At 35.4% G+C, this 14,771-nt stretch overlaps 1 protein-coding gene across 1 annotated transcript; it reads right to left on the bottom strand.

The window, feature by feature from the left end:
* Positions 1-12,488: 12,488 nt before the first annotated feature.
* On the bottom strand, positions 12,489-14,137 carry LOC121739420. The gene is made up of 2 exons (XM_042131886.1): positions 13,324-14,137; positions 12,489-12,920 (listed from the first exon to the last, which is right to left on the bottom strand). Exons 1-2 carry the CDS (start codon positions 14,098-14,100, stop codon positions 12,498-12,500), a joined length of 1,200 nt encoding a protein of 399 aa, XP_041987820.1. The 5' UTR covers positions 14,101-14,137; the 3' UTR covers positions 12,489-12,497.
* Between the last annotated feature and the right edge of the window lie 634 nt (positions 14,138-14,771).

Here is a 14,771-nt window from a genome sequence, read left to right as displayed (position 1 = left end):
TTTGCATTGCATTTTGGTTGCAGCTCCATATTAAATAAATAATAACGTGTATGTCTTATTTGCAATTACGTACCCCTCCACCTCACTAGTTGATATATAAATGGGAAATTTTGTACTGTACAAGGGAGGGGCGCGTCGTGGTATGTTGGACAATACCACAATAGACATAACTACCAGTAGTTCGACTGCAAAGAAACGGACAGGTTTCAATATCTGTCAAATTCGTCGGGTTTCACTAGGATTATGAACGGATTGTGCCTCGCGCTGGCTGATATAATTTATTTTTAAATATTTAAAATAAAGATTTCAAAATTGGATTCTGACAATTTTAATCGCATGTGCCAAAACACAAACAACAATACGACCAAAGAGGAACACGTCCAGCGAATATGTCATAGTTTTAAATTCGTAGATAACAATTTAACAACCCTAGCGACGATTTTCGTCATAATACGTCAAATTAAAAAATTCATCAACATCAGTTCTAAGACGGCATACTCTATCATTCTGTCTACTCTGACAATACTATATTGTGTAATTTGTAGCATAATATAATTATTGTAGACATAATATAATATTATACAGTAATTAACGTTCACAATTGGCTCTCGCATTAGCGGCGATCAATCAGGCGCACGTGCGGGTGAGAGCTCACGATATGTCACACCTTATTAATGATCATGTTAAGGCATACGTTATAGATACTATATTATGCTTCGTACATAGACATCTAAGACGTTCTTATTTTGATATTAGTAGTTGGGAAGGCCGAACTTAGTTTAAGCTGATCGCACATTTATCAGCACCGTACACGCCGTACGCATTGAACGCACCGCATATAGAAGTCTTTGCCGCATAGCAGGGCTTGAAAGCGGTTCAGCATTAACCGGTATTTTAAGCGTTAAACCAATAATTTTGTCATACGGTTTCATTCCGGCGCGGAGCGGAATCAAATAGGAACGATACTAATTTGAACCTAAATAAACCAGTTTATAATAGTGAGATCGGCCGCGAGTCGCGACTTGATCGAAGTATCTATTTGCTGTGTGCGTTGCTCGCGCTGTTCAGTGTTAATAGTATTGTCGACCATTACCTACGCACGTTCTATGAACATGGGCCGCAAATCATTTCCCGGGTTAGAAATTATAACCGGTTACTAAAAAAATACCCATATTTTTAAAAACCGATTTAGAGGAACGAAACCTTTATCAAAAAGTTCGGTGGGTAAATTCGTCAAACCGGTTAAAAAATATCGGTTTCCAAGCCCTTCCGCATAGTACGCGAAATGCGGCGCGCACGGTATTACGGACGAATGTGTGAGGTTTCACATCATTTCATACAACGAATTCTAAAACGCGGCGCGTACGGCACGTGCGTGCTGATAAATGTGCGATCACCTTTAGTGTATAAAGAAAGAACAAACTGTAATGTAAGTCAAAAATGCGAGATTAGCCGGAGTAAGAGGGACCTTATTGTATCGATTTGAAATTGATGATTAGGAATTAATTTAAAAAGAGAACAACTACAATTATTAATTTGATAACTTCCTCCTTTTGGTGAGTCGAAAGGAAAATGAGGTATAAGGTGCTTGCCCTTAGTTACATAATATTCGCCAGAATAGCAGTTATGAATACTTCTTTTGTGGGACACAATAAAAGTTGTCATCGGATGCCATGTTGGGATTATAGCCAGTGCTTATTAGCAGGACAGCGGACATAATATTTGGGTCCCTTGGGTCGGCTTTGTATATTCATGTTGCTTCATTTGTGTAAATTTGGTAGGTTAATACTGACCCTTATACTAATTAAAATATCCACTTATGCAACTACTAGATGACGCCCGCAACTCCGTTGCGCCAATATTTGTTTATAGCGCCGGAACCGTACATTTCTCCGGGATAAAAAGTATCCTATATGCTCTTTTCCGGCAGTCAAAGCATCTCTATAACAAATTTCAGTATAGTCGGTTCAGTGGTTTTGGCGTGGAGAGGTAACAGACAGACAGACACACTTTCGAATTTAATTTAAACATTAGCTTGGATATGGATTTGTAGAGGAACACAATGTTTTGTACTTGTCTGATACGAAAAGGCGGAAAAGGACTATAGGTATATTGTTGGTACAAAAAAAGTATATTGTTGGTAGACGCAAATATTATGTGATCCTTATTCAAAACATCTCGTTAGATTTGAAATCTAACTAGATGTTGTCCGCAACTTAGTACCTATATCTCGCGGGAACCGTACATTTTTTTGCGTAAAAACATCCTATTTTCCCGTCAATAAAAGTTTTTCCAAACCAAAGTTTATTAAAAATTGCGGCTTAAGCGAAAGGAGGTAACAGACAGACAGAGAAACACACTTTCAAAATATCAATATTCCAAGTTAAAAATCATGTGAAGGACCAAATATTATGAGGAGAGCTCAAGTTACACTGGCCACTTCAAAGGGCTTATTTAATTTGGCCTTATCCTGTAAGTCGTTAGGTAAACAGAGCCCCGTAAATAATATTTGATAAAATCCCGTGGTGATTACTAACGTTTGAGAGGGACTGGGAGGGTAGGTGGAAACATACGGGAGTTTCTTTTGTGTGCGTTTTCTAAAGTGCTTAGTTTGTAATCACCTAAATAATAATAACTATTATTATTGTGTGTTTTGAAAATAATTTATTTCACTGTACTTAAGTAAAAGTAATTAAAGTATATAAAATTCGTTCGTCGGTAATTCTGTATGATACTTTGATAGGATTTTTAAAGTAGGTTTTTTGTGATCGTAGGCCGTAGTCGTAGTAGCTCTCTCGTAGCGGTGGTCGTAGGCCGTAGGCTCTACTATTACTACCGCGCTGGTAGTATAGTTCCGGACAAAGGCTCATTTATTTATTTGTTATATGCCAGGTATATAGTATCTCGATAATATATATTTTTATTATTACACACAATGTTATTATGTATTTGCATGTTATGGAAATGAGCAGACGGATCGAGTGATGTAAATTTGCCGATGGAACACTTGCGATAGCTTCCTTTTAATGATTGTCGTTTAGCAGCACCATCATTACGCACGTTTCCTCATTACCGCTTTAGAACCGCGCGTTTTTGTGTGAAAATACGATCTGTGTGTACACATACGTATATGGTGGCGTGGCCGGGACTGTTTGGGCTCGTTAAAACGCTCGGCTGGACCGCCGAATGTCATTTTATTTCTTTTGACGTTTCAAGATCTTTGTTCCCTCTGTTCCGTATAATTTCGGACGTTTTTATTACGTCGTTACTGTTTATTTACCTGGCTTATCGTGGATATTAAATTGCCTAGACGTACCTTTACGACTGCGACACGATTTTCGACATTGCTGAAATATTATTCAAGGCGATATATTTACAGAACTTTCTTGCTTGTTTGATTGCTCAATTTTCGTTCTATTCTTGCATTATAAATATAATAATATTATCAATGTCCATTTTATCTTTTACTAGCTGTCCCAGTGAACCTCGTGTCACTTGAAAACCTTCCCTGGACTTCTACGAATATTTTAAGACTAAAATCAGCCCAATCCGTTCAGCCGTATTCGAGTTTTAGCGCGACTAACACATTTGAAAATCCATTTTTATATATAAGATTGGATTGAACCAAGACTGTAATATAGACTCGAGGGTGACCAAAAACAAATATACGGTCCGACATTTCACCAATATCGGCTGGTACCTCCTCCTCTTTATTGACAAACCCTGAGGACTTACCAGTAAAGCATTCTTTACACGTAAACGATATGCTGGAAGAATGTTTAGGCAACGATTACACACATTACACATACGATACTGCAATTTTTCCGTCACCGAACGGGCTCCAAACTATGTAAGTAAGTACCTAATTACAATTTGAACTCTGAAATTGATTTCAAATCTTCCTCTTAATATTTGCCTGATATAAAAGGGGTTTAAATCGTTTTAAGTTGGATATTAAATATTAAATAATAAAATGAACTCCGACTTTGCAAGTCAAATATTTGATTTGGTTTTAGTTTTAATATCTGGGGATGAGGCGAATGCCCGCCAGCTGTTTGTGAGAAGATGGCTGTTTTAATTTGAAAGTGAATATGTTAAATATCGTGGATCCACTTCAGCCAGAAAAATCTATCTTTTTTATCTTTATTATTCTCGCAGCATGATCTTTTAAACTCTTTACTAATATTTTAATTTACTTCAGGAAAGGAAAATACAGAAAATTACTAAGTACTTAATAACTGCTTGATAAAACAGCGTGTACTACAGCGTGATACACGCCGTAATCGTACATTTTGCCACCTTGACCTTTCCTCCAAAAAGAAAAAATGGATTCGAAAGTGAATAATTCATGACTATCCTATATAAAATATGGGCAAAGGCATGAAAGGGTAACACACAGACTCACTTTCGAATTTATAATATTAGTGACCATAGTATATTTTTTTGTCAGAGCGGGACATATCTACGGACAATCCCCCCAATAAATTTTATTTTCATTTTATTATTATTTATGAAAGTATAGAGGTTGAGTATTTTGTGAATGTCTAATGCCTATCTGTACCTATTTAAGGCGCTGTGGTTGTTGCAACTACGTAAAATGGGTTTTTTAAAACACGTTTTTAGTAAAGGAAATGTCATTATTTAAGTATAAAATAAATACCGTTTTAAAATTGAGAAAATTTCCTATACGCAAAGGTATATCAGTACACAATTTGAAAAATTCTGCTCGATAGAAAAAAATCTCAAAGATGACTGTTATAACGCTGTTTTTCATAAATAAATCATTTTATGGCTAAATAACACACTTTCTAGAAAAAACAAAAAATGTAGTTTATATGTGTCGTAACCTAACGTAAACGATTTGATATATTTGATTTGTGTAATACCACAGAATATATATTAGTAGTACCAAGTAATACTAAAAACAAAAGGTTTTTACTCCTATTTTCTATTATCAAGGCACGCGGCGAGCGCGGAACAGCCACTGTACAAGGCGCGCTGATATGAATGTTAATATAATGTCTTTAACGTCGATATTCGTACTGACAGACATCGACCTGCTTATTTTAGGGACTACTGGGCCTTAAAGCAAAATATGGCAGAAATCGGAATAAGCACATTTGTTGAATGGGAATGCGTTACTAAGTACACTGGAGGAAGTTGATTCCTATGCAGGTTTTTTAGTTTGGGCCGGTTGATCGGCAAAGAGAGTACAACAGAATTATATAATATCCATCTTGGTAATTACTTACTTACTTCGTACGTACTTACTTCCACTTTCCAGGCATTACACAGGCATTTCAAACATACAAATACTTTTAAATTGTCGTTTGGTCTGTTTGCAAAAGAGGGACAATTTCGGCCTCGCGGGGGACAGCGGGACATGGCGGGACAGACAGCCTGAAAGCGGGACGTATGGTCACGTTATATTAGTACCACAGCGTAATTTAAAGATTTAGTACTATGTAATAACATGGATGTTCTGTAATAGATTTTACTGAGTTTTACTTAAACCAATGTATTACTTCTGAGGCATTAAATGCAAAAGTAGCACCTAAGTCGGACCACCTTACAAAGTTACAAACACATTCTTAAGTTCAAGCTGAACTACAGGTTAAATAGCAGTTATTAATGACTATATCATTCAAACCACAGGCTAATTCACATTCAGAGGTTTAACAATACTTAATGATTTTATTAATATACTTTTAAATATTATTGACTGTATAAAATCTGAATACTTAAAATATTTTCTCCTGTTCTGTCCGTAGTATTTTTAATTAACATTAAGTACCCAAAAAAATTACGAGGACATTCGTTTATTGTGGGAGAATCTTTTTTTTCCGGCTATAAAACTATTCTGCGTCCCATACAAGCCCCCAACAAAGTTGTACATACCTAATATTATTAAGATCGGAACTACGTGACGAGATTACATTTACGCAGTAGGTACAGAAAAGCAGACAGACACATTTTGCATTAACAATATTAAAATATGGATTTTAAATTAAATCCCAATAGTTTTTTGTTTTTGCTTTTCAATCCCGAACGAAAACAGCGTTGTTATGATTTTTGTGTGTCTGTCCGTGGCATCGTTGATCGTAGCATCCAAGCGGCTGGTTCGATTTCGATTTAGTTGAAAGCTGACATGATCGAGAGTGTTCTTAGCTATAAATTAGAGATGTGCCGACTAGTCGGTAAAGCCGACTATCCGGCCACTTTTGTAGTCGGCGAATAGTCGGCGAATAGTCGGCAAAAAGCGCCGACTATCCGGCTTTTTACTTTTTTTCATTGTTGCTAATTATTGGAATTACATTTAAGAAAAACTTTGATTATTAATAATGTGTTTATATAACACTTAATCAGTTTTATACATTTTAAAATTAAATGAAGTGTTTCTGAAATTACCTGCTAGTAAAGAAATATTTTTTTAAAACAAATTAAGTATTGTATTATTCAATTAAGATTGCATATGTACATGAAATATTTTTTGAAAACTATCAAGTACAAAAATAAAAAAAGTAACGTACGTGAAGTAAACATGACACGATCCGACACCTTCGCAGGCGGCGTGTGTGTGACCTACCCGCGAACCAGGAGTAAAAAAGCGATACGGAAACTTCCGAAACCATGATCGGCTTGGCCGCCTAGTCGGCCGATTAGTCGGCTTCTTTACAGCCGACTAATTGTCTAGTCTGCTAGTCGTCCAAAGTCATGATCGGCACATCTCTACTATAAATTCATCATTATGAGCTCGCTCAGTACAGATTTTTAGGGTTCCGTAGTCAACGAGGAACCCTTATAGTTTCGGTCCGTCTGTCCGTCTGTCGCCTGTCCGCCTTTTTCTTTCAAATGATGTAAAATTTACTGAAAAAAATATACATACAAATTATGCATTTATCTCATGAACATTAAACTTAATTAGAGGTACTTGCGGCTACTTTTGACAAGGCAACCCAACATGAATCCATTCTATACGTTGATAAAGATTATTTTAAAATATATTTGATCGAAAAAAACGATTAATGCAGGATTTTACGGTCGGATCCAATACTAATACTATGAGGACAGTGATACGATCTAGTACTTACTATATTTTTTTTGATAATACAGTCTGTCAAAAAAGTTAAGAAATTAAAAAGTAGCAACATCGTAGTGTCATCCCTTTTTTCTTAGATTGATTTGAAAGGGATGACAATACGATGTTGCTACTTTTTAATTTCTTCACTTTCTTGACAGACTGTACATACTATGTTTCATTACACTGTTGTCTCTGGGTAATAAATTATGCATTACACATGCATTAATACACTATGGTGTATTCCATTTCACGCGCGTTATGCGTTTGCCGCGCGTTGTTTTGCGCGTTAATGGCGCGTAATAAATAATAATTACGCGCGTAATTACGCTTAATAACGCGTAATTTTATCTCCCTTGCCGAGTCTTGACTATTATTTATGGCGGACATTAACTACTTCACCTGATCAATGCGAAGGAGACAACAATTAATTGCTAAGTAGTAAGTATGTAGTTGGTAACTTTACTCCTTTGTCTATACTCCATATTATAAAGATAACTTTAAAATTTCACCCTCTATAGAGGAGAAGAGTTATGAAGATTGAATTCTTTCTTAGCAGACTTACTTTTAAGAAGAAAATTGTAAAGTGTATATTAACTATTATGTCTCTATAAAAATATTTTTCAAGACTTTCATAATCTTAATACAAAATTGTGTCTGTCTGACTTTATGCACGTCTATCTTTGTCTGCCTCTTCACGTTTTACCACGCTAAACTGATTCTGATGAAATTTCGTATAGAGATACTTTGAGACCGTGTATTCGGCGCAACGAAGTTACTACATTCTTTTAGGCTTTATACTATAGTAAACTATAAGACTAGATGAAACTCATTTATCGCGCGGGAACCGTACATTTTTCGAGATAAAACTATGCCCTTTCCCGGGACTCAAAAGTGAAAGTATCTTAAATTTCAGCACAAGCGGTTAGATAGTGAAGAGGTAAAAGAGAGGGAGACACCCACAGACAGACAGATAGACATACACACGTTCGTATTTATAATAATAACTAGCTGTCCCGGTGAACTTCGTGTCACTTCAAAACCTTCCCTGGACTTCTACGAATATTTTAAGACTAAACTTAGCCCAATCGGTTCAGCCGTTTTCGAATTTTAGCGTTACTAACACAACTGAAAATCCATTTTTATATATATAGATAGTAAGTATATTATATTGCATTTGAATAGACCGTACGGCAGTCGGCAACTATAGTATCTCTATAACTATTTGTATATTACAAACCTAACCTGTACCAGATCCTAACATCTGAATACGTCTAGGTCTCAGGAACTGGTCTAGAACAAAGATATCTAGATGGCGACTTTTGCGGCCTGAATGGACAATGGTGTGCTGATTTACTGCGGGCTCATACCAGCTCATATTGCGTAGAGTACTGGATAAGCCATCGGTTGTTTTAAATTTTTCAAGTGAAACTGGACATTAAACTTAAAGTAAATCATGGAAAATAGGATCTTATGCTGCGTTTCCATGCTTGACGAGGCTTGACCAGCGTCCACGAGCACGAGCGTGTAAACCGTAAAGAGAGTAAGTATCTGGCTTGCGTGAGCCTGTGAAGCTTGTATCCGATCTGGTGTAGTGTTGGTCTTTGGACACATCAAAGGGCGCTTGCTTGGATGTACGTAATACACAGACGCATTCAAAAGCGTCTAGACTACTTCCAAATGCCAAGCGAGATTTGTGGACGCCTGTGCCTTGTGGATGCTTGCTAAGCCTTGGCAAGCTTAGCCGGGCCCTAGACGATCAATTGTATTGCGCAATATTACGCTTCAATTTTATTGAAAACAAGAAATGGAACAGCAAGAAATGGAAAGGTCATCAAAATGGTTTTTGTCGCGTAATTTAGAAACCATAAATATATTTACGCGCTAAAACCACCATGAAATGAGTACCAGTACAGTTGTGGCCATTCCGTAAGTACTCAGCAGCTGCAGCGCAGCGGCGCAGCTCCTGGGTAAGGTTAGGTTAGGTTAGACGGTTATTACCTGATCTAACCCAGGAGGCTAACCTAACCTAACTCAGGAGCAGTCTGTGGGCCATGCCGCTGATGGGTACGGAACGGCAACAGTGCACGTACGCATTTACATCGTGGTTTTAGGAATTTTACCGAGAATGAAATAAATATAGATCTTTTTATTCACTGATTTATTTTAGCTATAATTTTTTTCCCACATTGTTTGTTATTTTATGGGGACCAGTTTCATAAGAATGGTCCCCATAAAATAACGAATGATATCCAAGGAAAGACCTTCTTAACGAGATACCTCTCTTAGTTGTAGATGGTGGGTACACTTCCCGTACATTTTTGCCCGTCCTCCTTGGAACTCTAAGTAATTTTCGTACAAATTGTCTATTCCATTTTCACAGTGTCTTTGTTGAAATATGGTTTAGAATGATTAAAACGGCACAAGCTTGCCTGGCGAACGATTGTATTCATAATATATTTTATCTTAAACGCTCTTACGTTATCGCCCATTAGAATAATATAGGGATCTTTTCTATTACCTATCTATTGCATAGTCGTCAAGAAACTGGGCTTATAACTTGAGGTTTTTCGCCAGAGTACTTAACAAAATCGTTGATTCAAATACTTAAATGATTGTGAAGCTTTAAATAAATGAAGGTTTTGACCACAGAGATGTTCTGTGGTTTTGACATAATATGTCCATACATTTTTCTGATAAACTTTTTATTAAACTGTCATAAATAAATATCTCTAAGTGCTGTCGATTCACTATAGTTTCGTTATCTTTTGTCTTAAAAGAAAATCTACCACTTTTATTACTGATTTCGTTTGAAGACTGCGTTTCTTTGCATTTTAGTTTCTGGGTTCTACTCTAGCAGACTTTTTAAAAATAGGAAAGTTTTTTCAATGCACGAGGTGCTTATATTTAGAAATGTACTGTGTAAATTTTCGTCGAATAAATGTTCATTATTCAACCTGTCTTAACATTTAATTAATTTAAGTTTAATTATTCTCTTCGACTCTTTAAATCCAAAGCGCAGGAGAATACCAATAAATCAATCGACTCGATAAAGTCGAAAAACAATATCGATAATGGACGAATCTAGGAACGTCGGAGTGATCAATTAAATGTAGATTAAGTTCCCATTATCTGCGGGCGTGAATCCCCCAGGAACCGTACCGTAATGCTGAACCCGGATCTGATAAATCACAATGTACACGGTAATACCAGTAATACCTTTGGTAGGGTTGGCGCAAACTGTGTGTCCAAAAAATATTTAAATATACGTGTGGCACTCGGGGACTGCCGCGGTGAAGTTATTGCATAACATTTTTTATCAACTTATTCAATTATAATTCGCATGTGTCTAGTCGCACGCTTTATGAGTTATGGCTAAAAGGTCAAGGGGCATTTTTATATGGAGTCCGCACCCAAGCTTTAGTACATCCACAGATATACATATCGAATAAAAGGGCTTGAAAAACTGAACAATATTTATGTTACCGATAATGTGCGTAAACCAGTTAGACTGCAGATTAACAAGGTAGTCTGCAGATTATCTGGGTGAGTCAGTTAAAGTGCAAAAGGTTTATTCTATTGTCATTAAATTACATTAAACAGGTTTTTGTTTGAATAAAACGTGTTATTTAGTTGTAGAGAATTATATTTTTGGACAAAGAAATAAATTATTAAAATTTAATTAAATGTTTGTCCATTAATAAAATTTAACTGATTGTATCAACTAAAAAAAAAAAAACAATCAAAACAACAAAAGTCTTAGGTTGAGAAGCTTAAGTTATAGTTTTTAGGACTTTTACGAAGGAAGAGAATGCAAACTAACTAGGTGAAGTGCAAATATAAGCTTTTTTTACTTTAAATTTTCATACTTTAACGGACCGTCCGTTAAAGTATGAAAATATCAGGGAATCTGCAGATTACCTAGGTAATGTGCACGTTAACGTATTCTGCATTCTAATAAAACTTTCAGCTTCTATATTAAAGAGACGAAAGTCTTGCTGTCGCTGTCTTTTGGATTATATCCATTTGTAAATTCAAATCGTTTTAGAATAGTCAAAAAGTAAGTTAAGTCTAGTTCGTGCCAGCCCTGGGAGGAAAAACATTAAAAAATCCTGTAATCTCAGCACTAACGACGTATCGGACGCCTTACGTCCTCATCTGTTTGGTTTGTAATTAATGGATACTTTCAATTGCTTTGCGAAATAATCATGTTTTTAGAGCGTAGTTTTAACGACAGGAGCCGAGGACTAACGTTTCAACTAGAAGAGGAGTTGAAAAAAAAATATGAAAATGTCACACCTTTATTTATTACAAAGTATCCATATTAATAAATAAATAAAAAAAAAGCCTTTTTTTCCTCTAACTTAAGCTACTTTTACAATTTACTATATTTTACTAGTGCTTTAACAACTTTTTTCTTTTGACTCTACATAATACATATTATTTACAGTAATATAAACTTAGTAAAAATGTTACAATTTTTTTTTAAGTTTTTTGAAAAATATATAATTATGTAAATATTTTTAAATGAGGAACCCCTCTCGGGTAAAGGCCTCTTCCAAACTTAACCATTTTTCCCGGTCATGGGCCACGTCTTCCATCCATATTAATATCCATACTTAATATTATAAATGTGAAAGTGTGTCCGTCTGTATGTCTGTTACCTCACGCCCAAATAGCTAAATATATTTTGTTGAAATTTTTGTATGGAAATACTTTGAGTCCCGGGAAAGGAAAACATACGAGTGATAAACGAATTAGGTCCAACGGACTGCGGCCGTGATTTAGTTTTTTTTTTAATGAATCATAAGTTTAAATTCAGTTTTAATAATCTTCAATGCATATCTAAGTTGGCGTAGTATGACGCATTAGACCACTCTTATCTTGGCAGTTGGCACCTTTATCGTGAAATGAAAATATAACAAAAGCGTGCCCTTTAACAATGACTTACTGCACATTGCACAATTACAAAATATACTTCTGATATTGAATTATTATTAAGCATTTTGTTTGAACACGTGGTTTGTTGAGCAATTGCTTACCTTATGAACTTTATTTCCGCTAATAGCATATTTAAGTTGCAGTAGATCATCTTGATGTAAGGCTGAATCATACGTAATGAATGTTAGCTAGTAATTTGAGATGATCAAATTTTATATTGTGGTTTTAGATAAGGAACTTAAATAGTTTAAAAATAAGCGGAAACTTCGCATTTGATTTTTTTTCAATTATTATTTGTTACAGTGCAGTGGCTACAATAACTACATCTCTATTATACATACCGTAGTGTATAAGGCATATTGGCCTACACATATTGGCCTTTCATCGCAGATCTAGGTGATCTACCACGAAAGGCCACCTCCAGGTTCACCTTTATATTATCTGATTTTAAAATGGAAACAACCAAACTAAGCTAAAATTATATTCCCAAAATCCCCCATTCAATAAAATCGTCCACTAACCCTTTTAGTCTCGGCGTATACCTCCTGTCCAGATTTCCAACGTCCAGCTCAGTCAGAGATTTACTCTCCAGACTGAAGTCAGAATCTTCAGCGCTAAACACAAATATAGAACAATATAGGCCTATCATTAGACCGAGATCTAGCATAGCTTTATATTCCTCATCAAACGTGTCTCTAGAATAAATATCGTCTATGTCCAAGTCGAAATATCTTAAGAATGTTTTCATCGTTTCAAAATACATATTTTTTAAGTTGTTTAGATGTTTATGCCTGAACTCTCTGTCGGTTCCGGTGAATATGAAGAACATGAAGTCTCGGAGAATGTAGCCGTAGTCTATAAGCTGGTAGTCAACTGCCATCACCTCTTTTGGTACTCCTTCCTAGAAAAAAAAAATTCAAGATAGAAGGACAACATATTACTCGACAATTTACTAACTTTTGTAAAAGTATTGAGTAAATCAAAAATAGTCTAAATTATAAACGCAAATATTCTTATTACATTAAGGCGTGAACTCATATATAAGTACTTATTTTGGTCGAAAACGACTTTAACTTATTGTTATCATTAGTACCATCGAAGAGATTGATTCATAGGCAGTTGAATGACTACGACGTTTGGTCGGATATGATAACTGTGATCTATCGGATAGGTCACAACGCGACCAATTTACGTTGGTCCGCCATCTGCCTATGAATCTACTTCTCTGAGTACAATTATTTTTATTATACCTAGTAAAAGTATTGGATTTGTATTTAAATTTCAATCCTTATTTTAACACTTACCTCTTCTCTAACCAAAACGTTGTTTATACGATAGTCTCCATGGTTCATACAACATTTAAATTTTCCTTCATTAACAAAGTATTTCGAAAATTTATTTGTCAACACAGGCTTAAACTTTAGAAGTTTTTGTTTGTCGTCTTCATCTAACATATTAGCAGTAGTTTCGCTTATATTCCTGAGAAATGTATGAAAATCGTCATCCATATTAAAAGATTTACTCAGACTTTTGATTTCTCTTTCAAAAAAAATTGGCATTTTGTTCTCTATTGCAAAGGACAGAGCATGAAATCTTGCTAAATTTTTAATGCTTATTTCTGCGTACTCGATCGGCATTACATCCATTTTGAAGTAAGTCTTAAAACCTCTCATCGATAAGTTTTCAAGAATGATCAGTCCGTCTGTTGTTTCATCGTACGCGTTTGTAAATCTGTATCTCTCGGACTCTGGTACCTTCACTTCTTCTTGTAGTTCATTAGCAATCTTTGCAAAGTGTTTATATATGAAAATCTCCTTGCTGTATGCTTCTTTTACATCAACCAACTTTATTTTTTCTATAACTAGCTCCTCTTTGAAAAAAATGTTCAATTCCTTCTCTCCTGTGTCAGTCACACCTTTTATGTTTACTTCATACAATCGTCCTAGAAAGTTACCTTTATTCGTGTCGATTCTCCGTATCTCTACTTCTTGTTTTCTAAATCCACTTCTCTTGATTATAGAATCAACGGATCCCTTGATTTTTTCCGAAACATTTTCGATGTTTACTTTTATACTTCCCATAGCAATATTGTCACGAAACCTTTAGGTAATGTTCAAGTCTAAAGCCTCATGATTGTTCTGTATTTATATGCAACAATCGCGGCTATGGTAAATATAATTAATTTATGTTATCTCGTCTTAATATTTGTGGTAGCTCGATAGGAATCAATTATTTATACAACGACGACCTTTGTGGCTCAATTGGTTGATTGTGTGGCAGCTCAAGCCGGGGGTCGCGGGTTTGAATCTCGCCGACGGAACAAAAAATGTTTTCAATGTCCCCGGGTGTGTATTAAATATGTGTATAATATAATAAAAATCTTAAATAATAAATATGTATAGTATAAAAGTATTAAATATATTTCCGTTGTCTGGTACCTGTAACACAAGTTCTTCAGGTACTTAGCACGAAGCCAGACTGACGTGGTGTGAAGCGTAGATAAAAAAAAGTCTAAAAACCGACGGCGTTGATATTGAATACAAAAAAGTAATTTATAATTTTTCAGTCAGTACTCGAGACACATTTAAAATCTGAGTTCCCTATAATATTGTTAAATAAGCTTTATATTTTGACCAATTACACTTGTCAAGTAAAGTATCGGAGAAATTGATTCATAGGTAGACTCTGGCCTTACGTTAATTCGCTAGGCTATATTAAGTTCTATGGTAGTAGATATGGTAGTAGTCATCTA

This window comes from Aricia agestis, chromosome Z (assembly GCF_905147365.1).
Source record: "Aricia agestis chromosome Z, ilAriAges1.1, whole genome shotgun sequence".
Taxonomy (NCBI): Eukaryota; Metazoa; Arthropoda; class Insecta; order Lepidoptera; family Lycaenidae; genus Aricia; species Aricia agestis.
The sequence above is the reverse complement of the archived record's forward strand: the minus strand, read 5'-3'. Positions and strand labels throughout refer to the sequence as shown.

What these genes read in the sequence shown, in the direction of transcription:
- LOC121739420 (XM_042131886.1), bottom strand. Translation starts at nt 14,100, where the DNA reads ATGGGAAGTATAAAAGTAAACATCGAAAATGTTTCGGAAAAAATCAAG. An exon ending in ACGTTTTGGTTAGAGAAGAG is followed by an intron (nt 12,921 to 13,323) that starts GTAAGTGTTAAA and finishes TTTTTTTTCTAG; the next exon opens with GAAGGAGTACCAAAAGAGGT.